Source organism: Aethalodelphis obliquidens, unplaced genomic scaffold (genome assembly GCF_003676395.1).
Source record: "Aethalodelphis obliquidens isolate GAN/ISIS:26980383/991018 unplaced genomic scaffold, ASM367639v1 scaffold60, whole genome shotgun sequence".
NCBI classification, from domain to species: Eukaryota; Metazoa; Chordata; class Mammalia; order Artiodactyla; family Delphinidae; genus Aethalodelphis; species Aethalodelphis obliquidens.
Genome location: NW_020838004.1, coordinates 11,307,342 through 11,333,817, shown reverse-complemented (window position 1 = coordinate 11,333,817; position 26,476 = coordinate 11,307,342). Strand labels below are relative to the sequence as shown.

Here is a 26,476-nt window from a genome sequence, read left to right as displayed (position 1 = left end):
CCCATCAGTAAGCCTGGAATAAAAACAGGGTAGGGGATTGAGGGTGGTGATGGGAGTAAGAAGGTTTGTGTTGTTTGTTGGGAGGGACCTGAGGGAGTTCATGGCATCCATTCTCTTATGAAGTATTGTAGTAAGACAGTCTACTGCGAGTGACGGGAGGTGATCAAGATCCGGCACAGAAACTAATTAAGAGGAACAAGAGAGAACCCTGTTCTTGTTCTGGTGAAGCTGGAAACCATCAAGCTGTAGCGGTTTTGTGATTTTTTCTCTGACAGCATTTTTATTGTTGAGTGAAGGAGTAGAGAAATAGGGTTGTAGTAGTTACTGGGTGGTTGAGGAAGAATAGGAGTGCAAAGAACCAAGGATGTTGGTGAGAGAATATGTGTAGATAATTAAGAATAGGGTGTAAACTGGGTAGGGAATAAAGAGAGGCAGTGGGGGCTAGGATAAAATGGAAGGGGAAAAGACTGGAGATATTTATGAGAAAATAAGAGGCATAGTGTGAAGGGGACATGAAAACTTCACTTTTTTATTCTATTTCTATATATATTTGAATTATTTTAAGAAATTGAAATTATAGAACTTCAGCTAATTTTAATTAGATGAACTTCATAAGGTTTTGTTCCTTGCCTTTAGAGTCAGGGAATTCTAACTTGAGTGAGAGAACTTCAACAGAAAGCTGGATGGCCTCTGAGTATTGAATTCATATTTGGAAATCACATGTAGAAATTTTACCAAGCCACTTGCTTATTTTAAGTCTGCAGTTCATTTTTTAAATTCAGTCATTAATTCAATAAATTTGCATACCTACTTTGTACCAGGTATCCAATATGAAACATTACAGATACTAAGAACATCCAAAATAATACAAAAGGTGCTTAAGTGTTTCTCCAACTAGTAACATAATGATATTCTTGATTTAGTGTCATAGTCTTTATTACGTTCAAAAGAATTCCTCTATCCCAATTTAAATATATATACTAATTTTATATATACTAGCAAATATATATATATATAAACTAGCAAAAAGTATATATACTTATATATACATACAGATGCATATATATACACACATACTAGCAAAAGTTGTTGGATTTTAGCAAAGCCCTGGGCATCTATTGAAATAATCATCTACAACTTTCTTAATTTTAACTATATATTTATAATTCAAGTATATTTTTAGTAATGCATTTCTTTATAGGAAACCAACATAATTCTGGAATTATGTCTATTTGGTTTTGTTCATTTGAGGTACTGCTGAATTTATTTACAAATATTTCCTTTGTTGTATCAATATTCATACCTCATAAATTTAAAAATATTAAGTTTATGACCATTTCACTAATGAAAATGATGGAAAGATACACTTTGTCAATGAGCCACTTACAGTGCTTCCCTATTTTCTGATTTAGCTATAAATCAGGGTCGGTGTAATAGGAGTTCGGGGTCCAAGAAAATACAATGTCAAGGGGACAGAATCAAATCCATACAGAAAGCAATACAGTTTATTTCAGATTACTTCTTGAGCGAGGACAGTTTTGAGGAGTAGTAAGGGCAAAAGCCAAAGTGAATGGAGTTAATAATGAATAGATGAAAAGAATTAGAAGCTGCTATTGCGGTTAGGGTTTCTGAGAAGTTGACTAAAGAAAGAAAAGACAGAAGGGTTAAAAGCTTGAGGAAAGCATGATCAGAGGGGGGGATATTTTACCATCAGTTAAGCTTTGTACATATCTGTCTTCCTCACTAGAGTTGTATCCCAAGCACCTAGTTAAAGAGCAGGCAGTAAATGAAAATTGATTGACTTGCTTTTAAAAGTGCAACATCCCAGAAGTGGAAGACAATAAGGATAAGAAAATGGGGTTTAAATTGAAAAGTGAAGACACTCCATTCTCTGACAAGAATGAAGATGATTATACAGCACCATCACTACCAACCAAGTCCTTTGAGAATACAAAGGTTACACTCTAATTATCATAACATTCTCTGAAGGAATAAACATGGTTTACATATTTTGAAAACAAAACTTTTTCACTCTTTCAATTTTCTACAATGCAACCAACAGCAATCTCAAAGCTGGGCTAGACCAATTCTTAGGGACAAGTCAGAGATAATCCAGTGTGAAGCCTCCGAGTCCTTCGCTTCTAATTTTCTGTCTGTTGTCTCTCTGACAACAGCCTGGGCAGAGGATGGAAAACAAAACAAATTAACCAACTGTGTTAGGCTTTAGCAGCTCTGGTAAATAAATTAGGGAAGTGCTAGGTTAACTGTTAAAACGGACTGTTTCAGGAGAGCAAAACATTTTACCTGTTTGTGGAATTCTTTTCTCCAAGCAGCATGATTAATCAGGGTGTGGATAATATGAAGTAAAGAGCATAATGGCATAACTCTAGAAGACAAAACAATCCCCACAGAACACACGGTTGATCTATTTGAAAACTCACAAAAAATTTACACCAAAGTTGAATGGGGGTGAGATAACAAGGTGGACGGGAAAGCGGTCCTAGAATAGGATAAAATGGTATTTCAGGTTTAAGGGGAGCAACGACAGTTACTGAATCAAATATCCGCACTAAGATGACTAGCTAGTTTCTATCACCTTGCATCTGTGATAATGGGAATCTAATGGGAAAAAAGATGGGCCCCGCTTCCAACATCGCTACGCCGGCAGCCACGGCTGGAAGGATACAGGTAAGCGCCAGGTCGGTGACGCCCGTCGCTCAACCGAGGGCTGAGGGGGGCTCTGACGCGGGTGTCCGAGGATTCAGTGCCCTGTCTCGAGACCGCGCTCCGGGCTCCGGGCCTCCCGGTCATCATCCTTCATTCACCTCAGCGTCGCCTCTCGGCTCGTCCCCACAGCCTCCCTCATGGCAGCTCCGGCTTCCTCCTCCTCCGCCCCTCCCTGCACTCCGTCTCTCAGGCCCCGCGTCACTGCGGCGGAAAGGTTGGCCGCGGCAGCTCTGGTTCCCGCACAGTGGCGCTCTTGGCTGTGGTGGCGACGGCAGCTGCAGCAGCGGCGACCTTGCCTGGCAATGGCAGAGGTGGCGGCCGCGACCCCAACGCCTCCGCCATGTTGACAGCCAACCGATACCGCGTCCTTCGCGACGGCTACCAGGGTGTGGGGGCGGGGCGCCAGAGGCAGCCAATAGGAGGAGCGGACTACCGCCTACTCCCCCCACCCCTCTGAGCTGACTGCTGGCGGCGGCCTGGAAGCCTAGCATCCTCAGGGACGCAAGTCTTCGCAGGAATGCGAAGCTGACTTGTTCCTCGGAGCCTGACTCCGTTCTACCTCCCTTTTTATGATGATGTTTTCGTGAGGGTATTGAGAGTGATGAAAGACAGTGAGACGCAGAATCTTCAGATACAGGCAAACGCCACCGTGGGGATTCTGAAATGATTGCCTCGGGGATAATTCAGGGTAGGATTTTTGGTTTAACTACCGAGTCCTGCTGTGGGGTTTGAGTTGTGTCTTTCTGGAGCATCAGTATCCCCAAACACCATCTCTTTTAAAAGGCTTTGTGGAGTGGAAATTTCCTTTCTCTACATTCTCTCACCCACTCCCTGACGCTTCTGCCATTCCGTCTGCAAGTCGTCCTCCTTGCCATTTCCCTACTAATAACGTCGCATTTCAAAGGCTTTTAATGGTGCCAGCCTTGCTGCCAGATTCTGGAAATAGATCATCGGCGGCCAGGAAAGTAGTGCAGATTTAATTCAGTAATCTCCTGGGAAGATATGCCAAAAGAGATCATCATATTGAAATTGTTTCAAGCTCTTATGGAAAATTGGATATTTTAGCCACCAGGTTCAGTGGTTTTGCAAGTAAAAATTTGAAAAAAGGCTGTAACTCGTTGTTGGAGTTCATTTTAAAAGTACATATAAATTCTGACTGTATTTCAGCCAGGTTTTTTTTCTTTCTTTCTTTCTTTCTTTTTGTGTGGAAAAAACTCCCAGATTGGAAGCAGAATGTACAAACAGAATAAAAATCACTCGCCCACCATTCAAATGCCTCTGTCTTTGTGAATCAATTTGTTCATTTTTAGAGTTCAAATAATAAACTTTTCCAGTTGAAGCTATTTAAAACAGAGTTTTTGCAAAGTTGGATACAATGACTCAAATTGGAATGTGTTCTGGTGACTGAGATTCAAAAGTGCCACAACAAATCCAGTTTTGAGTTAAAACACAAAACACATAAGCCCCCTTCAGGACCATGCCAAGAGGGTAGAATAGATGATCTTGACAAAGAAAGGCTAAATGTGTATACTGGGATGATTAGCTATTTTTGCAAATTTTTAACTGGCCTAGTCACAGGAATTTAAGTTGATTCTATTCCCACTGCTATCATCACAAGTCTGTTTCTCCAGGGCCAATTTGAGAGAGAGTAAGCAAAGTAGGGCAGTGTAAAGTGCAAATGAAAATGAGAAGGTTGTGCTTACTGTTTGAAGTATTTGGGCATGGTTAGCCTTCCCGAAAGTCTAGTTTTTTCTATATTATTAGTTTGATATCTCATCACTCATAGGCACCTTGTTGCTTTGTCACATGGTGTATTAGCATTAAGAAGCATAACTTGGTTCCTTAGTGGCTTACAGATGTTTACTCTTATAATCATTCTTCATTCAAATGTTGCTTTACAATGATACCCAAGAAAAAAGAAAATTTAAACACAATGTTACCAACTTTTTTAAAAATTACAGATCTATTTTTTCACCTTTAAATTATTTATTTCTTTCTTCAAAATTTTAAGCAGGTTTTTCATGTTTTATTTAAGTTGTACAGTCCTTTATTAAGTTGTATTGATTCTAATAAAAGGCTTTAAGATTAGATATTTGGATAATAGAAAGATAATTTGAGACATTTATAAGTTTTTTCTCTTGGCAGGAAAGATAAGTATGATTTAAGCAATAAAAAAGAGTATTACATTAAAGTCTCTCTATTTTGTAAAAAGAGACATATGAATTAAATATAATGGTTAACTTTTCACACTTCAAAAACCATAAAATAATTCATTCTTTTATGAAGGAAATAAATATTGAGCACCTACTATGTGCCAAGCACTTTCTAGGTGCTGGGATACAGTAGTGAGCAAAACTTCAAAGTCCCTATGCTCATTAAGCTTACATTTATTTTTCTTTCCTACTAGTTCTAATATAGATTTTAAAGGTCATCAATATTGCCAGCAATGTTAGAACTGTATTTTAGAGCAAGTCAAATAATAATGATGATAATAATAAAAAAAATAATAATTATACCACCTAACACTTGAGTACTTGTCGCGTCTCTTGCACTGTGCTAAGTGCTTACATATATTAAATAACTGAATCCACACAACAATCCTCATTCTACAAAGAAAGTAAGCTATAGTGATATTAGGTAATTTTGCCCAAGTTTCCAGAGCAAGGGAGTGGTGAGTCAAGATTCACCCAGGCATTCTGGTACCAGAGCCAGCACTCCCAACCCCCCCTCCAAGCTGCCTCACTGGAGAAACTGAGAAATTTTCAGTAGAATAAGAGATAAGAGTGTTTGCATTTAAATAGTGTGTGAGGATGTAAAGTCAGAAAATAGATAATTTGTTTAAGATATTACTTCATTAATTGATATCCTAGTGCCTATACCATGCCAATCACTATGCAAGTACCATAAAAACTATGATCTCTGCCCTGTTGTTCTTGGGCTAGGAAAGGAAATGGATAAAATAATACCTTGAATAGGAAGCAAGACTCAGGAAAATCTTAATTTTAGGATAGTGAAGACTTAGGCATGCTTAAGTGGTGAAAAACAGGAGCCACTATCATGGAGAATTTGAAAATTCATCACAGACATTGATCTATCAACTTTCAGAGAGTGGTAATTTTCAATAACAATAGTCCCCTTATAGTCACAATTTTTGAAGTTTTGACACTATTGATGTAAAACATATAAATCAATTAGAGTCCTAGAAATTTGGCATTATGTGGTTAATGTGACCATCACTGATAGCTAAATTCAGTTGCAAACATATTTTAAGTCTGAATTATCTGCTCTGGGTGTCCACACTGATTAAATTTCTACTTAGTATTTTGTAGAAATAGTTCCAATGTAATATTCTTCTCTCTACATCACTCATTTCTACTTTCTTACTATTTTTATGCAAACTGGTTCACAATTATAGAGTTATACCTTATCAAAGGCATTTTTTCCTAAGGGCAAAAAAAAAAAAATCTGACATAAAAACTAGATGATGCTATAAATTCTTGCTTGCTTACTTGATTTAGCTACCTAGCTGGCTGGCTACTGCCTGTATTCCAAAAGTGTGGATTTACAAGGCAGGCATGTAGTGATAAAAAAGGTTTGTATAACTTAAAATGACTGGATCTCTAGAGGCTACCTTGTTTCTCATATGAAGGGTGTTTCAAATGAGGGCATGGAAACTAGTAAGTACTGGCTTCTGTTTTTGTTGTACACCTTCCAGAAATTTTTGACTGAAGACTCTGTGTACTAGAGTTCTTTCCACACAGAGCTGACTGATATTTGAAGAAAATTTTCATTTCTCCAACCAAGAAAAATATGATTTATCTTTTCCAAGCTTCACTCTTATTTTTAAATCTATGTATTTTTACTTGTGGAGAAGTTATACAATGTAACTGTGTTCATCATTCTACGGTAAGAATTTCAGCAATATTATTTCAGCTAGGAAAGCATGATTATATAGTTTTCAAGATATATATTAGATGTTTGAAAAGATTAATTACAGTACTCAATATAATTTATGGGAAAATTAAAGTGTTTATTTAGAAATGCTGAGACTTATGCTTAAATAATATGGCTTTTAAACTTAGGAAACCATAAACTGAAGATTGACTCTTAATACATTTCTTGTGAAAAATTGTTAAAGAAATTGCAGGCCTTGGTTAAAAACTAGCCAACAACTTTCCAGTTAACTTTAATAATGAAATATCTGGTAGGTAGTAAAAAATTCACTTTGCTTAAAAAAAACTATTCTAGAAACTTTCATACTTCAAATATAGTCTTGTGACTGGTTACCTAGGAAATGTTAAAATTTAGAATTAGAAAATTTTATTCAAAACAATGTCAGAGTGATTGACAGCTAAGATAGTGTATGCAATACTATGAGTAGATTGTGATTTGAATCTCTATACATTTAAATGTTGGCTTATAATTTTTAAATGTTATAAAATGTATTTACCACTGTATCAATACTAAATTCCAAAGTTGAAGCAAGAATAAATTCTAAAAAAGCTACAGAAATATTAATAACAATTCTCTATACTAAAAATTTAAGAATCTTATTTAGATCTAAAAAATATAGTTGTAACCTAAGTTTTTGAAAACATCTACTATGTCAATTATTATAGGAGTTTAGGGGAAAGAGCAAAAAGTTAAAAGTAGATCTATGTAACAAAATGTAAGCATCTTTTTGGGCAAATATCTTTTATATTGTGATTAGCTCTTTACCTTTCTCTCAATATCCAGGTCAAAGAGGACAAAGCTTGCTATTATTTTCTTTAAATTACAGAGTTATTCTAAATCACATAACTTATACCAAAGGCTGTTTCAACATTAAAAAAAACAGTAGTGTGCCAACAAGAATAGATACCTTTGGAATGACATCTGTAATTGGCTTTCTTTCTTTTTTCTTTTTGAATAGTAGTTAGTACTTTTTAATCTCCTACCCCATCTTGCACCTTTCTCCTTCCTTCTCCCCACTAGCAATCACAGGTTTGTAGTTGGTTGTTGGCTTTTTATTTTAAGTTAAATTTAATTTTTTAAAAATTTATTTTATTGAAGTGTAGTTGATTTACAATGTTGTGTTAATTTCTGCTGTATAGCAAAGTTATTCAGTTATACATATGTAACTGAATATATATATATATATATCTTTTTTCATATTCTTTTCCATTATGGTTTATTACAGGATATTGAATATAGTTCCCTGTGCTACACAGTAGGACCTTGTTGTTTATCCATTCTATATATAAGGTTGCTGGCTTTTTAAAATGATATCTGTTGTTGATTTTGCAAAGCAAAATTCCGTGCTTTTTTTCTGTTATCACTGCTACCTTTTTAAAAAAATTTTTTTAACTTTTTATTTTATATTGGAGTATAGCCGATTAACAATATTGTGATAGTTTCAGTTGCACAGCAAAGTGACTCAGCCATACATATACACGTATCCATTCTCCCTCAGACTCCCCTCCCATCCAGTCTGCCACATAACATTGAACAGAGTTCTCTGTGCTATACAGTAGGTCCTTGTTGGGTATCCTTTTTAAATATTCAGTGGTACCTTTTAAATCTATGCATACTTTACCTTTCAAATCTGTAAATACTTTAGCTTATACAAGGGCGACAATTCTCCTGCACATTTTCCCCAAACCACGATTCCTGATAACTAGTGGCAGAAAGTGTTTTTGGCATAGAAATGTTGTAGGCATCTCAGGGAACCTTCTTAGTACCCATTCAAAGAACTTCAAATTGCACAATTTCTGGAAGAGGGATGGTCAGAACTATATCGCACATGGAATTGTGTAAAAGTTAAAGGTCAAGGCCATAGAGCCACCACACTAGAATGTAGACCCTAAATGATTCCTTTTAGAAGTGGAGAAGAAAAAAAGAGAGCAAAAATAATGAATTAACATATATTTATTGTTCATACCTAGAATTTACCCATAAGGTTTATTTGTGGAAGTTTGAACTAACCAGTTAATTATGTTTTTTTCTAATGATCATCCTTGTATATGTCCTGAAATCTCATCTTTTTTTCTACACTCTTCTTATTTATGACATATTAGGTAATATAACATATTTCATATATTTTTTCTTATTTCTATTTTTTTAATATAAAGGATTCTCCAGTAGTTAACATTGTAGAAGATGAATCTAATGCAAAAGGTGAAAGTAAAAGTAATGCTACTGTTTATAAAGAAGATTGTGAGGAATCATGTGATGTTAAAACTAAAATTACACGAGAAGAAAAACATTTCATGTGTAGTAAGTATTAAAAATAACCACAATTGGGCTTCCCTGGTGGCGCAGGTGGCGTTGAGAGTCCGCCTGCCAATGCAGGGGACACGGGTTCGTGCCCCGGTCCGGGAAGATCCCACATGCCGCGGAGTGGCTGGGCCCGTGAGCCATGGCCGCTGAGCCTGCGCGTCCGGAGCCTGTGCTCCGCAACGGGAGAGGCCACAGCAGTGAGAGGCCCACGTACCGCAAACAAAACAAAACAAACCCCCACCCACAATTATACAGGGATATGATTTATTATTTCTAGGGTAGAGATGGAAAAATATACATTAGCATTTGTGTGGGTCATTTTATATATATCCTGATCATCCTAGGCAAGGAGTTTTATGTGTTTGGCACATAGTAGGTGCTTCGTAAGTGTTTGGTAAATGAACAAATCCTTCTTCTGTATAATATGGCCCAGTGACACCAACTAGCCACAGAGGGAAGGGGCGAGCCACAACGCACTGATGGTATCAATTCGCCTAGCACTATTTTCTTACTTCCGTCTGAACAAATGGCAAATTTCACCTGAGTTTTGAGAAGGAATTCACTAATATTGAGTAAATGCTACAATAGATATAATACAAATTCACAGCGAATTTATGTAGCAAAGCATAAAAAATAAAAAGTTTTTAAATCTCCATTTTTGTTTAAAACTAGTAATAGTGCAGTAATTTTCATGATCTATTTATATGTACATAGGCGGTGAAATGAGACAGGGGATCAGAAAGGGAGGAGGTTCTGATCCAGTTCTTATAGGACTGTAACTCCTAGGTCAGAAAGTATAAAAAGCTCACTTTATTGTGTTTAATTCTATGTGTAACACAGGTATCTCAGGCTTCTCAAACCTATGAGTGTGGCTTTAGATCCATTAAGACAGATGTCTAAATCCAGGGAGTATCTAATAGAAAGTGAGAGACTGAAAGTAAAAATGAGAGATGAAGCTGGGTGAGGTAGATTTTAAAATATCATGAATTATTAATGTGATTCTACTGCTAGAGTAAAAGTTAGGAACATAGAAATAAATAATTTTTAAAAGAATAATGTATGCCATAATGTGTGACTCCTTTTGTTGTAAAGGACATCATCAGTATAACTGAATAAACTTGGATAAAATCTGAGAAGTGCATGGTAGTCAATGTTTATTTCCTGATTTTTATGGCTGTGTTGGGGAGAATGTCTTTGGTGTAAGAAAAACACACTGAAGTATCCAGGGGCATCATGGTGGCATGCTCAAAAGAATAAAGAAAAAGTTCTTCATACTGTTCTTGAAACTATTCTATAAGTAAGGTTGTTTTAAAATAAAAACAAAAATACATAGTAAAAGTTTAACCAGAAACCAACCAGCTAAAACTTTTGACTAAGATTTATTATGAGTATATATGTATGTGTGTTTGTAATTTGTTTATATAAAAATATATCATTAATAGAAAAAATTTAAAGAAAGATTTACTTTTAAAATTAACTTACATGATATGGAATTATTGCCTTTTACTTTCTTATGTAGTAAGAATTGATGAGTCTTGGACCTCCTGCTTCTGTACCTCTCATCTTATAAAGTGAGAATTGATATTCAGAATGTTGTCTCGCATTTATATCAGATTAACTTATTTGGAGGTAATCTAAATTATTAGGAAGCATACTTTCATTGTGAGGTATTGAAATAATTGTTTTCTTGGATAATCCTGAGTTAAACAAAAAAGTACTGACTAGAATATGCAATTCTATGTATTAGATTGAGCTTTATTGTTATATATTTATCCAAAATCATTTTGAAATTATTTTTCACTATAATTGTTTTCTATAACAAAATAATATTTAGCAAACACATTTTGTTATGATTTAAGGAAATTTGCAAAATTCTATTGTTTCTTATACACGAAGTACCAAAAAACTACTAAGAAATATGATGGATGAGCAGCAAGCTTCCTTGGATTATTTATCTAATCAGGTATGGATTTTTTAGAATTGTGTTGTTATTGTATGTGTACATTGATATACTTAGCTAGAGGTATAATTGTTTAATTTTTTAATGCATTAAAGTCCATACATCTGTTTAGTGCCTACTACGTTAGAGGCACCATAGTAAGCCTCAGGCAAACAGAAAGCAATAACAACAAAAAAAGATCTTCACTTAAAGCTTATACAGTCTAAGAGAGCAGAAAAATGTATTGAAAATGTTGTGACTGCTGTCAGAAAGATGCACCAAAGAAATTCAATATCTGAGCTATGAGAAGTGTTCCCAGATGACAGAGATTATGAACTGAATCATGAACAACGGATAAATGCTTCAAAGGTCACAAATGTGGGGTAAGAAGAGTAGGACCTTCCATTCTGGGGAACTGCTTGAAGTGGTGCAGGGGTGGAGTGGCTGGTGAAGTTGAGGTGTATAAGGAAAACTGACTTAAAGAAATAGGAGCTAACTCATGCCACACCAAGGAGTCATCGAAGTGTCTGAGCAGGGAAATGCGATGATTAGATTGACAGCTAGTGAGGAGGATGACTTGAAGAAGAGCAGAGGGAGGAGACAGGGAGATCAGATAAGAAACTACAGCAAAGGAGCAGGCAAGATACAAAGAACAGATCTGCAAGAGCAGTCAAATGCAGAACTGGGCAGATGAAAGCAATGTGTAGGAGGAAAACAGTATTCAATTTAATGATTGCTATTTAGTAATGACTTTCTTTACTGCTTAGAGCAGTAAGGAATTCAAAAGAAAAATGGACATTATATATATTTCAAAGCTGGATTTATAAGAGGCTTAGAGATATCACTTATAAAATTCAGCTAAGAGAGTTTTGTTCAAATATAAATTTGCTTAAATGTATGCATGTGTGTTTAGGTTAATGAGCTCATGAATCGAGTTCTCATTTTGACTACGGAAGTTTTTAGAAAACAACTGGATACTTTTCCTCACAGACCAGTTCAGTCACATGGTGAGAACTTTGGTATTTCACCCTTTTCATACTTGTCTTTTATTGCTTAAAAATTTCCTGGACAGGTTGGAGCATTTAGAACTTTTGTTTAAAAAATACAGCTCATTATCATCTAACAGACTGGAGGAGTAATACCTGCCAAATTTCAACCCAGACAATGTGTACTTTCCTGAATTGGGAAGCTTTTCTGACCATTTGAAAGCTATGGCTGTATACAGATATTCTGAATCTGTTGAAAACAGCATAGTTTTATGTAACTGAATTCAGGCTCTCCTTTTACATTTTAATATTAATAATCAATCTTCAGCTAGAAGAAAAGAAGGTCTCAGAATTCCTCCCATCTGTAAAAACTATTTTTAACATGTTTGAGATGTTTCAAATTGGGACATAAAATTTGAAAAGAAAAAGAAACAAGACAAAAGAAAGTGGAATTTAGTACTGTTTATACTAAAACAATATATAGTAATTCCTAAAGTCATGGGTTTCTAAGAAAGTGCCCTATATATCTTACAGTTGTGAATTAATAACAAAAAGTTCCAAGCAAGTAAATATTTATTGACAGCCTAGTGAATGATCTTTCTTTTTTCCTTACAAAGAGAAGGAAATAAACTGTTACTGAGAATAACCTATGTGTCAGGTACTATGACAGGCACTTTCACATGTTATTTTTTGTTATTCTATTATATCTCATTTATTTCCCATAAGTGAGTAGTGTAGGTAGGTAGTGTAACACGGTGGTTATGAGCATGGACTCTGGTGTCAGATCACCTGTCTTCAAATCCCTCATCCACTGTTTCCTTGATATTAGTTTCCTCATCAGTAAACTGATAGTACCTACCTCATATGGTTCTTATGAGGATTAAATGAATAAATACACCAAAAGCTCCTAAAATATTGCTTGATGCATAGTAAGACAGTATAAGCATTCGCTATGATGATCTTCATCATCAGATAAGGAATATGGAGCCCAGAAACATCTGAATAACCTGTTCATATTTATTTGGATGGTGATGGCAAAGCAGATATTCCAACTCAGATTAGTCCTTCATTGTAAACTTCTATTATCATATCTCCGAGCATAAAATTATTATGAAAATGTCTCTTAGCAATTCAGAAGAAGGCAATAAAATACTGTGCGCTAGGCACTGTGCTAAGTGCTTTATATTGATATAATGTCTTACTATGTAAATCGTCAGAATAACACTATGAAGTAGATAGTATTGTTATTATAACAATATTCCACATGAAGAAAAGTAGTTAAGTAACTTAGTTAATGGTTCTGGCTAGTAAATAGTAGTACTAGGAATCTAACCCAAGCTTCTGGCTCTGAAGTATCAGGCTTTCATGTGTTTGTTCTCTTGGTAACTGATGCTGTAAGGGTTGAATTTGTTTTATCACATTTATAAAAGATAACACAAAGTAAAGTAAACTATAACATCATATCTACATACATATCTACATAAAAGATAACACAAAGTATAAACTATAATATCATATCTACATAATATATTTACAATCCCCTAGAAAGGGGAATGCTTAAGAGAAGGTGATTATAGACTGCTACAGTTCTACCTATTGTCAACAGAGCAGGCTCTAGCCTCAGCATCATTTTCTCTGGTGAAGAAAGTGATTTCCCCCTCCTCTCCCTTTGCCTGTTTGTAATGGTGGGCCCCAAAACACCAGAATCTCTGAAATTTCAAATAGTGGAGAAAGGATGTGTCAATAGTAATTAATCTACTTATTCCTTTGGATTTTCTCCTCCTCATTCACACAGATTTCTGTTACATATTATGTTCCCAAAATAAGCCTAGGTTTCTGAAAGGGCATTATTTATTGGACAAGAGAATGCATAATCATAAAATATATTAAATAAATTTTGATACCAAATGGAATACTAATCAATAACAGTGAGTTAGTTATTAGTGAAGGTTTATTGCAGCATAACTTATTCAATCCCAGTTCCTCCACCTATCTATCTAGTTTCTTCTTATTTCTAAAGTTGAGATAATTTTTCATTTTCAAAAAGTTAAAATCATCATCATTACTGAATATTTTAATAATAATAATTTCAGATAGCACTGTCAATTCTCTTTTATAAAATGATTGTCTTAAGTGTATATGTGGAAATATCCTAAACAACTAATTTTACTTTTCTAGGTTTAGACTGTACTGATATTAAAGATACCATTGGTTCTGTCACTAAAACACCAAGTGGTTTGTATATAATCCACCCAGAAGGATCTAGTTACCCATTTGAGGTAAAGTTTTCCCTTATTATATGGAATAGGATAGGCATCTAATTTATTTAAATAATATTAGAATTTTAATTGTTTTAATATTTTATTTTTTCTTAACAATTTAAAAATAAATCAGTGTAAGTTCCAGTTTCAAAAGTTTTGTTTTCTGGAATTCTTTGCCCAAACCACAAACCAATAAAAGAACTAGAGGGTCTTTCACTTTTCTATTTGAGTGTTCATGGTTACACTCTTTAAAGTAAATCCATTTGGTGCAAGATCTTATATTATCCTTACAGTAGGCAGAACTATGCAAAATAAATACTTGCTTGAATTAGCTTATGGATATTAAAAAATAATTGTGTGCTTTTACTTGGGGCTTGCTAAAAATACTTTAGTTTCTCTTCCTACACTTGGTTATACTTTCTTTGGATGATAAGTGATTTTTTGTGATTGTATAAAAAATTAATAATTAAAAAATCCTTTCACTGAATTGCGAGACAGATTGAGAAGCTGATCCATTTCTTAAATCAAATAAAATAAATTACTCATATTTATCCTTAGTAGTTCTATACCATGATTTCTAGAAGAAATTTCTACTAGAAATTGTGTTATTAAAATTAGTATTATAATATTACTATATTACATACAGTATATATAATATATAAACATTATATATATATAATTTTCTAGTTACTTTTTTGTGCATAAGAAATTTATAATACCAATATCATACCTTATTGATATTCTTTATTAAAATATTAAAATATTTTTTCTAAACCAGTTTCTCGTCTCAGAGTTACTAACGTTATTTTTTGACATCTATTGACAGGATGTCAAAAATTGGGAATTAAGTGGGAAATAATTTTAAATTACCTAAATTACTTCACCTACAGATTCAAAAATGGACCTGAACAGATGTGAAAAGGGAAGGCTTCTAATTTTGTGAAGAGTGGGATGCATAATTACCTCTTTTGTGGGAAAGTGTTGGTTCCCTAACTTCCTCCACACTGCCTTTTTCTGTCTGTGTGTGGGAAGTTTCTGATGGGGAGGATTGGTCTGATTTTCTCGCTGTGTCACTTCTATGGGTCCCCTACGGTTGTCCTCTTAGAGGCATTTAACAGAGCACCACAGATGCACCTATGAGTGCCTGCTGAGATGGGGCACAAATCATGCCTTTCTGTCTGAAAATCTCAGTCTGAGCACAGGCCTTCCAGGCTTTTGGAGGAAAGAAGCAATCAAAGACAGGCACACAGGCACATTTAACACCGTTTTTTTTAAAAAAATCAGTGTTTTAATTAAAAGGAAGAGTTAATTTATAAAGAAATACATCACTCTGCCATATCAGATTGGTACAGTTATTACTCAACTGAAAAATATTTATGGAGTTGAGGAATAAGAGGGTAACCTTAAAATGCTACAAACACATATGTTAAAAAAATGACTGATACAGGGACCACAATTAGGTTTGTTTTATAATAAACAGTATTATTTCTAGAGATTTTTAAAAAATCTGAATACATTAATGACATACAGTTGCATTGAAGCTTTCAGTGGAAGTATCTTCCCTTTCTCTAGGCTTTAAGGGTGAAGTATGAGTTTTATATAAAAGAATGAAAATAATATTATACTATTTTTGTCTTTTCTGGGTTTATTTTAGGTAATGTGTGACATGGATTACAGAGGAGGTGGATGGACTGTGATACAGAAAAGGATCGATGGGATAATTGACTTCCAAAGGTTATGGTGTGACTATCTGGATGGATTTGGAGACCTTTTAGGTCAACTTTTATTTATTTCTCCTCTTTTTTCTTCTTTTTGATAATATGCCTAAGGACTCTGTCTCTATTGGTCAAATAGTTAGTAAAAATAGCAAATCCTTGTGAATATAAAAATATGACAAATTACCCTCTGGTTATATGCCAAATTACTTAAAATAAATAGGTCTTCAGTTGAGATATGAAAATCTTTATTTTTAGTTGAAATGTGATTTGAGTGAAAATTCTAAATTGTGTTATTTATTAAGTATTGACTATGCTCTCAGCAGAATTCTGGCAGATACTCAATAACTATTTGTAGAATGAAAACCCGAATGAGCAGGGACCTTGAAATTCTTGAGATTTGTGCTGTGTCTACATAAGCAAATGAAATAGAGAATTGAGGTCCATAGCTGTAGGAATTCAAATTATGTAAATGTCAATAAAAATCACTATGCTCAAAACTTGAAAAATGTAAACCCCAGGTGAACTGTAAAATCTGTTCATGTTATTACCAAATGGCAGCATCAACTTTTGCTGGTGAATAGAAGCACCAGTATTTCTGAACCCTGCAGAATTTTACATTAATTGGAACATTTGCAGGTGACTTTGATCATTTTCATGCTATTATTTTAAGTTACTGTTGTTATAATTTAGAGTCTTTAACATCCCATAATAATGTCATCCAAGGATTTAATAAGTGGTGGTGTTTGTCCTACTGCTAAAAACCCTACAGCATGCCAATGGTGTTAGAAGGGACATGAAATGTAATAAAATGTCATAAGTAAGGCCAAATAGCTGCCATGCTATGGAATGCATTTGAAATACTTGTGTTTTCTCAGCATTACCTCCAATTTTCCAGTAAGGGCTGCCTTCTGAATTGAGCTGTCATAGATCTGCAGGCTCTAAGTTGTTATCTTCCTTACTTAATGCTTATTTCCATGGGAAAATTATCTGAGTTTCGACAAAAAATGTCTTCAGGAAGGTATACTTCACATAAGCAGACTGCTTTGTACTTGGCCTATTTAAAAAAATAAACTTGGGATTAAGGAAAATGTATTGTTCAGTTAAATCTGAGGTTGGGGTAGAGGGGAAAGATGGCAAGGACACTTAAATAGTAGTGTCAGACTGTGAGAAACTAAGCAGGCCCACCTTCCTTCTTGTACTTATTTTTTACTTCCTATACTCCCTTTCTTCCAGTATTTCTTCAGAATACTTTTCAGTTCTAAGCGGGTATGTAGCTAAAATGCCCCTGTAAGGCCTGGAGAGTGACTTAGTATCCTAGCTATAGTTTAAAGATTTGAATTCTGTCACATTGTCTCCCAGCTCTTGAAGTTTGTTTTGACTAGATCCTTACTTCCTTCAGTAATTTCATGATTCAAGCAGAGGGATATACTTCAGAGCAGGAGTGTCTACATTTAGGTTATGCCACAGTGGGTAGAGGGAGGTAGAAAGTCATTGGCTAGAATATGCAAGAAGAATGCAGTCTGAATTAGGGAGTTCAATAATCCATCTTGGATCTATAATCATCTTGAAAATATTGACCCTTAACCTGAGTATGCTCCAGTGTTGCTACATTATGTCTTCATTCATAGGTAACTGACGAGCTTCATTACAACAAAGAAATATTTGTTCACAAAACATTATTCTCAAAGACAGAAAAAATAACTTCTACTGAGCATTTTCAGAAAATAGTTCTTTAGGAGTTGCTGATTTGGAGGCTAAACCTCTTATATTTACTGGTACACATCATTTTGTTACCTGTCATAATATTTGAACTCATTTTTTGTTGACATGCCTTAAGGTAAAACTTGACTTTTACGTGATCTTTAAATGAATTTTTGAATTTAATTTGGGGAGATAAAAAAATGAAACAGAGACTAGTTATCCCAAGTCTAGTAAAGTAGAAGTGGGAAGATACACATATATATATGTTTTGGTAAATTAGGCAAACACTGATAATTTGAACCAGGGCAATCTAGTCTCTCAGATAATTTATGTGTGCCATCTTGGAGTTATTGAAACACTAAGCAAAACCAAAGACTTAATAACAAAGGGTTATTCTAACTTGTATTAAAATATATTTAAAAAAGCATTTTTTTTAAACAGGTGAATTTTGGCTAGGGCTGAAAAAGATTTTTTACATAGTGAATCAGAAGAATACCAGTTTTATGCTGTATGTGGCACTGGAATCTGAAGATGACACATTCGCTTATGCATCATATGATAATTTTTGGCTAGAGGATGAAACAAGATTTTTTAAAATGCACTTAGGACGATATTCGGGAAATGCTGGTAAGTTTTTTATTCCTAAATTTACCCAAAAGATTTAAATATAGCTGACTCAATATTAGATGAAGATAAAAGTAATGCATTTCTTTTGGTATATGACACATAACTGATAACAGAATAGGTTAGGAATGAGAAAACTGGCTAAGTCTTGAGTTATGAAACTCTGCTATGATGGTTGCATCACCTTGTGATTTTGAAGTGCTTTATACACTTTAAAACAATTTTGCCATATGTAATCACAATTGATTATTTAGATAGCAAATCTGTGGGGCAGGCTGGGAAGGCATTATTTACATTTTCATGTACTGAGAGGCTGGTGTTTAGAAGTCATAGAATGTTAGAGCTGATCTTCACTCTTCTCACTCTGCAGGTTAAGAAACCTGAAAGATTAAGTGACTTGCCCAAGAGTCCCAGCTCATCACATCTGAGCAAGGGCAAGGACCCAGGTTGATAGAACAACTAGTTTAGTGAGGTTTTTTCTTTTTTTTGGCTATATCTTGGTACATCTACTCATTTCTAAATAAGTTAAATTTTTAGAACTTCAAAATACTTGATATTAAATTCATATTTTGATGCTGATATTTTTAACTTTAGTTAATACTAAATTCAGCTCTCCTGTTCATTGCTCATCATTGTACTTGTTCATTAGGTATGTTTAGTGTTAGAAATCCAAAAATGAATGAGTTATGTTGCCAGTTCTTTAACTGATCACAATATAGAGAGGGAGATTAAATAAAACTGAAAACACAGAATACCGATAGAGCTTTGAGGGCTAAAGAGAAAGAATGATTCCAATGGATTACATCCAGAGAAGGGTAGTTTTCAACAAAGAATTAACGGTAGAGTCAACCTAGAATGCTTTGTGAAAGTACATACTCATGTAGAATCTGATTCAGTAAGTTTGGGCCCAGGTATTTGTATTCACTAGATGGATATGTTGGCATCCTTATAGTTGAGAATCACTGATCTGTACTTGGAGGAATGGATAAGCTTTTGGCAAATGAATATTGGCAAACAGAGCAGCTTGAGTCAAGGCACAGAGGGAGGAAAATTACTGGGCATGAGAAGTTGTCTGGTATGGATGGAATCTCTGATATCTGAGGGGGTTTAGACTTAGGATATTAAGTAAAAGTCTGAAATTTAAATATTGACATATAGAGACAATTTTAAGGAGTTATATAATTTTTGAGGCTTCATCTCTAAAAGAGTAAAGAACTATCTAAATATGGAACATACAATGCTAGGAAAAGTTTATGTGGGATTTCTCTAGAAGATGACTAGGATCTCATTAGAGGATACAATTTATAATGGCAAGAATTTTTTCATTTTGGAAGCCTCAAATTTTGTCATGCCTTATTCTGCCTTTTCCCAATAAAGTTGTTAAGTAACTTTCAAATGTTGATCACATAATATAATCAAGATAAAGAAAAAGATGTCAAAAGAATGTAAAGATAGCAGTATAGTTAAGTATGATCAGGTATTTGGTAGAGGTGAGCCAGACATTTGACTTTGAGCTCAGAACAAAAATAGAAATATGAAATTTGAACATTTGAGGAGCACAGTTGTTCCATGAGGACACATTGCCCTGGTTCTAAAACTTGAGAGACATTTTTCTGGGTTCTTAGCGAAAACAAAGTGTCATGTTTTCTAATTACACTCGGACAGAAAACGTAACAGTGAGATTTAATGGGCCATTTCTTTAAAAATAGACCTATGCATTACATTTTTAGAGTAAATTATTAAATATAATCCAGTGAGGAGCTCATATAATGTATGATCCTTCTGATGGTTGGACTTAACCAGGGAGAGTATCTGTGGAGGGATCATATAATTTAGGTAATGCTCTGTAAGTGTTGTCTTTCTCATTTGAACTTCTGAAAGGTTTTGCACCATGTGGTATTGAAAATGATATTCTCTCTGCAAGTATGTGCAATTTTGGCATTTTGTTCCTATGAAGTGCATGGTCAGAGACAGGGCTGGGGTACAGGATAGGCCACTACCATTAGTGAAGTTCTCCAGGCTCCTCAAAGACATCTCAAAAGATGCCAAACATTTGGAACATAATGAAACAAACGTGGGCTTTGAATTCTTCAAAGATTTTACATAGCTTCACTTTTACTTAGTGTTTCAAACATCTTAGCAAATTTTATCTATAAGTGAAATCTAAGTACAATGGGACTAATTAGAATCTTTTATTTATATGGTTTAAAAGAAACAAACAAACATGACTTCTACCCCTGCTACTTAGATAGCCAGGTTGCCTTGGCCAAGATACTTAATCTTTGAAGATTACTGTGACTATCAGGGATACCATACATAGAATGTCCAATGTAAGTCTTTAAAATATGGTGGCGTTTTAACTACTATCCAATTAGTATGCATATCATATGGAGAGCCATGAAGAAAAGGCATACCTCAGTGTTATAGCTGATTTTTTTCTTGAGGGCATTGGGCATTTAATATAAACTTGATGGCCACTAAATAAAATCAAACAAATTTTGCAGTTATAAATTTGTTCCTGAAAGGTAGAGGTTTCACTTTCATCCATACCTCTCTATCTAAAGTGATGTAAAATGGTACTGGTATAAAAATTTGTGTGTAAATTATTTTCTTTTCCTAAATTACCAATTACCATATTATTCTTCCCCAAAGTATGACAGGTTTATACACCATATTTTTGACCTAAATTATCTGCTTCTGTCTACACAGCCAAGCTTCCATTTTGTGATTTTATATCGAATGTCCACTTATTCATGTTTACATATTCTGAGCCTATTTATATGAAATAATTGGAATGACAAGATTGTAGAAATGGAGAGCACATTACCCCTGGTTACCAGGGGTAAGGGATGGGATTTAGTTTTTAAAGCATACGAAGGAAACTATCATTCAATTTATACTGCTACTGTTTGGTCCTTTCATACAATTATGCAACGATTTAATAGTTTTCAATTTATTAACTGATAATATGCAAAGTTTTCCTAGGCCATCACAGACCACCATAATTTGTTCCAACAAATGTCTACTTAAACATGCCTATCATGTTGAGGAATTTATTACGAGATTTTGGCATATTGCACCCGGAGGAGAGATTTTAATATAACGCCTATTAAAATATAATTTAAACCTTAGTTCTGGGATGTAATGCTTTTGCATAATGGGTTGGTAAAGGTTGATTAAAATTACAAAAAATGCCTTTCAATTTCATCATCAGAAAAATCTATTTTACCTAGGTGATGCATTCCGGGGTTTCAGAAAAGAAGATAATCAAAATGCAATGCCTTTTAGCACATCAGATGTTGATAATGATGGATGTCGCCCTGTATGCTTCATCAATGGTCAGCCTGTGAAGAGCTGCAGCCACCTCAGTAACAATACCGGCTGGTGGTTCAACCAGTGTGGTCTCGCAAATCTGAATGGCATTCATTACTTCCCTGGAAAATTGCTTGCAACTGGAATTCGATGGGGCACATGGACCAAAAACAACTCACCTGTCAAGATTAAATCTGTTTCAATGAAAATTAGAAGAACTTACAATCCATATTTTAAGTAATCTCATTTTAAATTGTAATGAGTGTTCCACAGTTATTTTTAATAATATATAAACAATTTTACATAGTTTCTCTTTTTACTGAGTATTTCAAGCATATTAGCCAAAATTTAACCATAGGTGACATCTAGGTATTATGAGTCTAAATAGAAATCTTTAATTTTGTAGAGTTTTATAAAGGAAAACATGGTTCAATGTATGCTTTTACTACTAATTATATTAACAATATGTAATAAAATTTGTTTTGAGTGTATTGCAACCTGTCTACCTGGAGTCTGTTGTCCTTTTAAAAAATTTTCCCTTTTCTTTAAAACATATAAACCATAGTGCATTATTAGGAAAATTAAAGAAAGTGTTATATTTATTTCTATATTTATTTGAAATGGCTAAATATATAATCTACAGATAATTTCTGTTGAAGACAATTACAAGGAATAATTTTGTGCAGATTAATATATAAGCTTCACATAGTTTAAAAACCTTACTATTTCCAGGTGATTCCATAATATTTTACAGGTAATAAGAGTTTGCTGCAAAAATAAAGTCCTTCTTGTTTTCCTATTTTATTGTGGTTAATAAGTTTATTCTTATTTGTAATGAACTTACTGTACATTTGCATGCTGATCAGTTGCATTCTAAAACACATTTATATCCTAACTCTTTTTAAGGCAATAGGAATGGTATGAGCTTTAAGTGAAGGAGAAAGAACAATGAATCACTGGTCTAGAGGTGGCTCTAGGAGCAAACTTTTTTTAGGAAGTTGGAAGGAGTTGGAGTGGTAAGGCTTCCATGGGAAAACACAGCAAGGAATGTGCTAGACCACATTCAGTTAATTAAGAAAATTAGGGTTGAGTGGAAAAGTACTTTGTCCAGAGTTAGGGTTATACAGTGGGTAGAAGTAGCTGAAAAGTGAGGTGGGAGGAGGTCTGAATTAAAAATACATATGAGGGTATAGAGATCACGGTGAGTTATCTGAGTACAGCAGAGGGCTTAGTTTGATCAGAACATAGAACCTGGTCTGAGTTCAGGGATGAGCAAAAATGACATGGTCACCTTTCAAGATTGCTTTCACTTTGATCTCCTCACCAAGCAGTGAATAAACCGTGTACAGATTATAGACGGGATACAGTTGCAAATGGTTGAGCATGGTTCCCCATGGCTTCCTGTCCATCTCATAGAGGCGCAGTTGAGGTTCTGCATCTTTACATTGGGGTAAGGTGTCTACTAGGTTGCAGGAGCAGAGAACTGTAGGTTCACTGCCTGCAGTGATATGAGTACCAGAAAAAAATTTATATACAGTTAAGGAAATAATTTTGCTACTCAGCAAGCTACGTCTAATGTGTGGATTCTGGACCTTGAAATTCTTGGTCCTATACAGGGGAATCTCCTTTATTGTACTGCAAGGTCTAAGGGCTTCACATTTTTACCCTACCATAAAGGTTATGGAGATACTGAGGGTAAAAGCAGAGTTGGAATAAATGTTGGGATGTTAAGGGAATGACAGACCCAGACAAAAGCAAGAAATTTTAATTTCTCTGGGTTTGGGAATAAGAAGATGTATTTGACTTTGAATGGGTAAGAGACAATGGCCCCCAGGATGCCTTATGAGAAGGTGTGAAAGTACAAAGAGGCCTTAACCCACACTGCAAACGAGAAGCTATATTTTGGTTAATAATCCTGAGCTTCAGACTTCCAGAAATGAAGTGACCTTAACCTTGGGAGAAGTTATGGTATCAAGACAACGGTTCCTTTTTTGCTCTCTATTATCCCAACACCATGCCCACATCTCTTAGAAGTAAGCATAAAAGATTGGAGTATCATACCCAAGGTCTACATGACATCATTGTAGATTCATTCTTTCAGAATCTGAGAACTTCTCTGGATAAATGGTCCCATTTAAAAATACAAATAATTTATTATTTTGTCAATTTAATTATCAGTAAAATTGAAACTGTGTCCAGTTAAAAATCAAAGGAAACGATACAGATCCAAAAGCTTCTCTCTATACCAGCATATATTAGTTATAAATAAAAAGGTTAACATTCATAATAGCTTTGAGAGCTATAGAAGTAGGTTAATAATCTATTTAAAAATAATTATAAAACATTACCAAGAAACATAAATGACTCTAAATAGCAGCACAATCATGTTCTTTGAATAGAGGACTTGGTGCAAATATCCCCAGATGTATGAATGGAGTAGTGGGTTTGAGAACCAAGAGCAGTTTGGAGTTGCAAGAACAATATGTGAGGAGGACTTAGGTCATGCCAAGGAGATCACTGACACACTGCTTCACTGGCATATATGAAATAGGGTTTATTGGGAAAAAATATACAGGCTGGCAGGTAGGAGAGCCTACTTATGCTAATGAATAGTGCATTATGGGAGGGCATTTTTGTAACAGTACAATTTCATGGTTGAGAAAGTGGCTTTGTTTGAAAGGGGAGCTCACTCACTCAGCAGCTGGTACCAGCTTGTTCTTTCCATTGAGCCACTGCAGATCCTCTGAGCCTGTTCCTTTATGCCAAAGGGAGGGAGACTATTTGGATCTGTCACCAAAGTAGTCCATAAATTTAACATAAGGACACCATGAATTGTCAGTACGATTTTTTTTTTTACTTGAGAAAATTTGAAGCGCTTCTGGAAGTGTAATGAATGAGAACAGATAATGTTTGAAAAAGAATTGATATTGTAAATATATTAGTTTTTAAAAATTATTATGGGACAACTTACCACAAACTTAGTGACTTTAAATTAAATGACACTCATTTACCAGCTCACTGTTCTGCTCAGGGTATAACGATGCTCAAATCAAGATGTCATCCAGGCTGAGCTCTCCTCTGGGTTCAGGAACCTCTTCCAAACTCATTGGTTGTTGGTAGAATTTATTTCCCTGTGGTTGTAGGATTGAGGCCTCTGTTGTCCATCTAGTTGTGAGCTGGGACCACTCTCAGCTCATAGAGGCTGCCTGTGGTTCCTTGCCGTGTGGTCCAATGTGCAGTTTATAGGGTGGATATTTGTTTTCTTCCAAGGCAGCCAGAACAGCTCTCTAACTTCCTATTCTGCAGCCAGTTAGACCAGCCACAGAAAGCTCACTGCTTTAAAAAGAGCTCATGTGATTAGGTCAGATGCACCTGAATAATCTTATCTTCAGGTTAACTGATTTGAGACCTTAATTATGTCTGCAAAATCTTTTTGAAGCCGTACATAAATTAGTGTTTAATTGAATAACTAGGAGAAGGTATATGTAAAACGGAGTCTGGAAATCTTGGGGCCATCTTAGAACTCTGCCTACTGCAATAAAGTGACAAAATAATTATTATGAGGAAAGCAGAAAGGTCAGTAGAGTACAAATTCAACAATTATTAAAAAGTATATAATGTAGTATACAGGAAAAGTAGAGTTTTATATTAGTGGGGGAGGAGACAGATTGAAAAATGGCAAAGAGGGAAAATTACTAACAACTTGAAAATAAAAAGGAACATCTAATTGTACAAAAATAGATTACAGATTCATTAAACATATTAAAAAGCCCAAATTATTGGATAAATATTAGGCAAACGTTAACAGTAAATCTTTTATTTCAAAGGCATAAACAGTTTTCTTTTAAAATATCTTTATTGGAGTATAATTGCTTTACAATGATGTGTCAGTTTCTGCTTTATAAAAAAGTGAATCATGTATACATATACATATAGCCCCACATGCCCTGCCTCTTGTGTCTCCCTCCCACCCTCCCTATCCCACCACTCTGGGTGGTCACAAAGCACCGAGCTGATCTCCCTGGGCAATGTGGCTGATTCCCACTAGCTCTATTTTATATTTGGTAGTATATACAAGTCCATGTCACTCTCTCACTTCGTCCCAGCTTATCCTTACCCCTCTCCATGTCCTTAAGTCCATTCTCTACATCTGCGTCTTTATTCCTGCCCTGCCCCTAGGTCCTTCAGAACTTTTTTTTTAGATACCATATATATGTGTTAGCATAAGGAATTTGTTTTTCTCTTTCTGACTTACTTTGCTCTGTATGAGAGACTCTAGGTCCATCCACCTCATTACAAATAACTCAATTTTGTTTCTTTTTATGGTTGAGTAATATTCCATTGTATATACGTGCCACATCTTCTTTATCCATTCATCTGTCGATGGACACTTAGGTTGCTTCCATGTTCTGGTTACTGTAAGTAGAGCTGCAATGAACATTGTGGTACATGACTCCTCTTTTTGAATTATGGTTTTCTCAGCCCAGTAGTGGGACTGCTGGGTCATATGGTAGTTTTATTTTTAGTTTCTTAAGGAACCTCCATACTGTGCTCCATAGTGGCTGTATCAATTTGCATTCCCACCAACAGTGCAAGAGGGTTCCATTTTCTCCACACCCTCTCAAGCTTTATTGTTTGTAGATTTTTTGATGATGGCCATTCTGACTGGTGTGAGGTGATACCTCATTGTAGTTTTGATTTGCATTTCTCTAATGATTAGTGATGTTGAGCATCCTTTCAAGTGTTTGTTGGCAATCTGTATATCTTCTTTGGAGAAATGTCTGTTTAGGTCTTCTGCCCATTTTTGGATTGGGTTGCTTGTTTTTTTGATATTGCGCTACATGTGTTGCTTGTAAATTTTGGAGATTAATCCTTTGTCAGTTGCTTCATTTGCAAATATTTTCTCCCAATCCGACGGTTGTCTTTTCATCTAGTTTATGGTTTTCTTTG

General features: G+C 34.9%; 2 protein-coding genes across 2 annotated transcripts in view; one reads left to right on the top strand and one right to left on the bottom strand.

Annotated features, from left to right (window-relative positions):
• CEP126 (centrosomal protein 126) overlaps nt 1–3,079 on the bottom strand; it is a 165,665-nt gene extending 162,586 nt beyond the window's left edge. The window contains exon 1 of the mRNA XM_027087788.1: nt 2,687–3,079. Coding sequence (XP_026943589.1) covers nt 2,687–2,814 — 128 coding nt within the window. The 5' untranslated portion in view covers nt 2,815–3,079. The remainder of the gene's footprint in view (nt 1–2,686) is intronic.
• A 3,210-nt stretch (nt 3,080–6,289) lies between these two features.
• Nucleotides 6,290–22,018, top strand: ANGPTL5 (angiopoietin like 5). Its single transcript, XM_027087792.1, has 8 exons — nt 6,290–6,633; nt 8,838–8,982; nt 10,845–10,948; nt 11,838–11,931; nt 14,089–14,189; nt 15,826–15,946; nt 18,032–18,217; nt 21,448–22,018. Exons 1-8 carry the CDS (start codon nt 6,538–6,540, stop codon nt 21,765–21,767), a joined length of 1,167 nt encoding a protein of 388 aa, XP_026943593.1. The 5' UTR covers nt 6,290–6,537; the 3' UTR covers nt 21,768–22,018.
• The last annotated feature ends 4,458 nt before the right edge of the window (nt 22,019–26,476 follow it).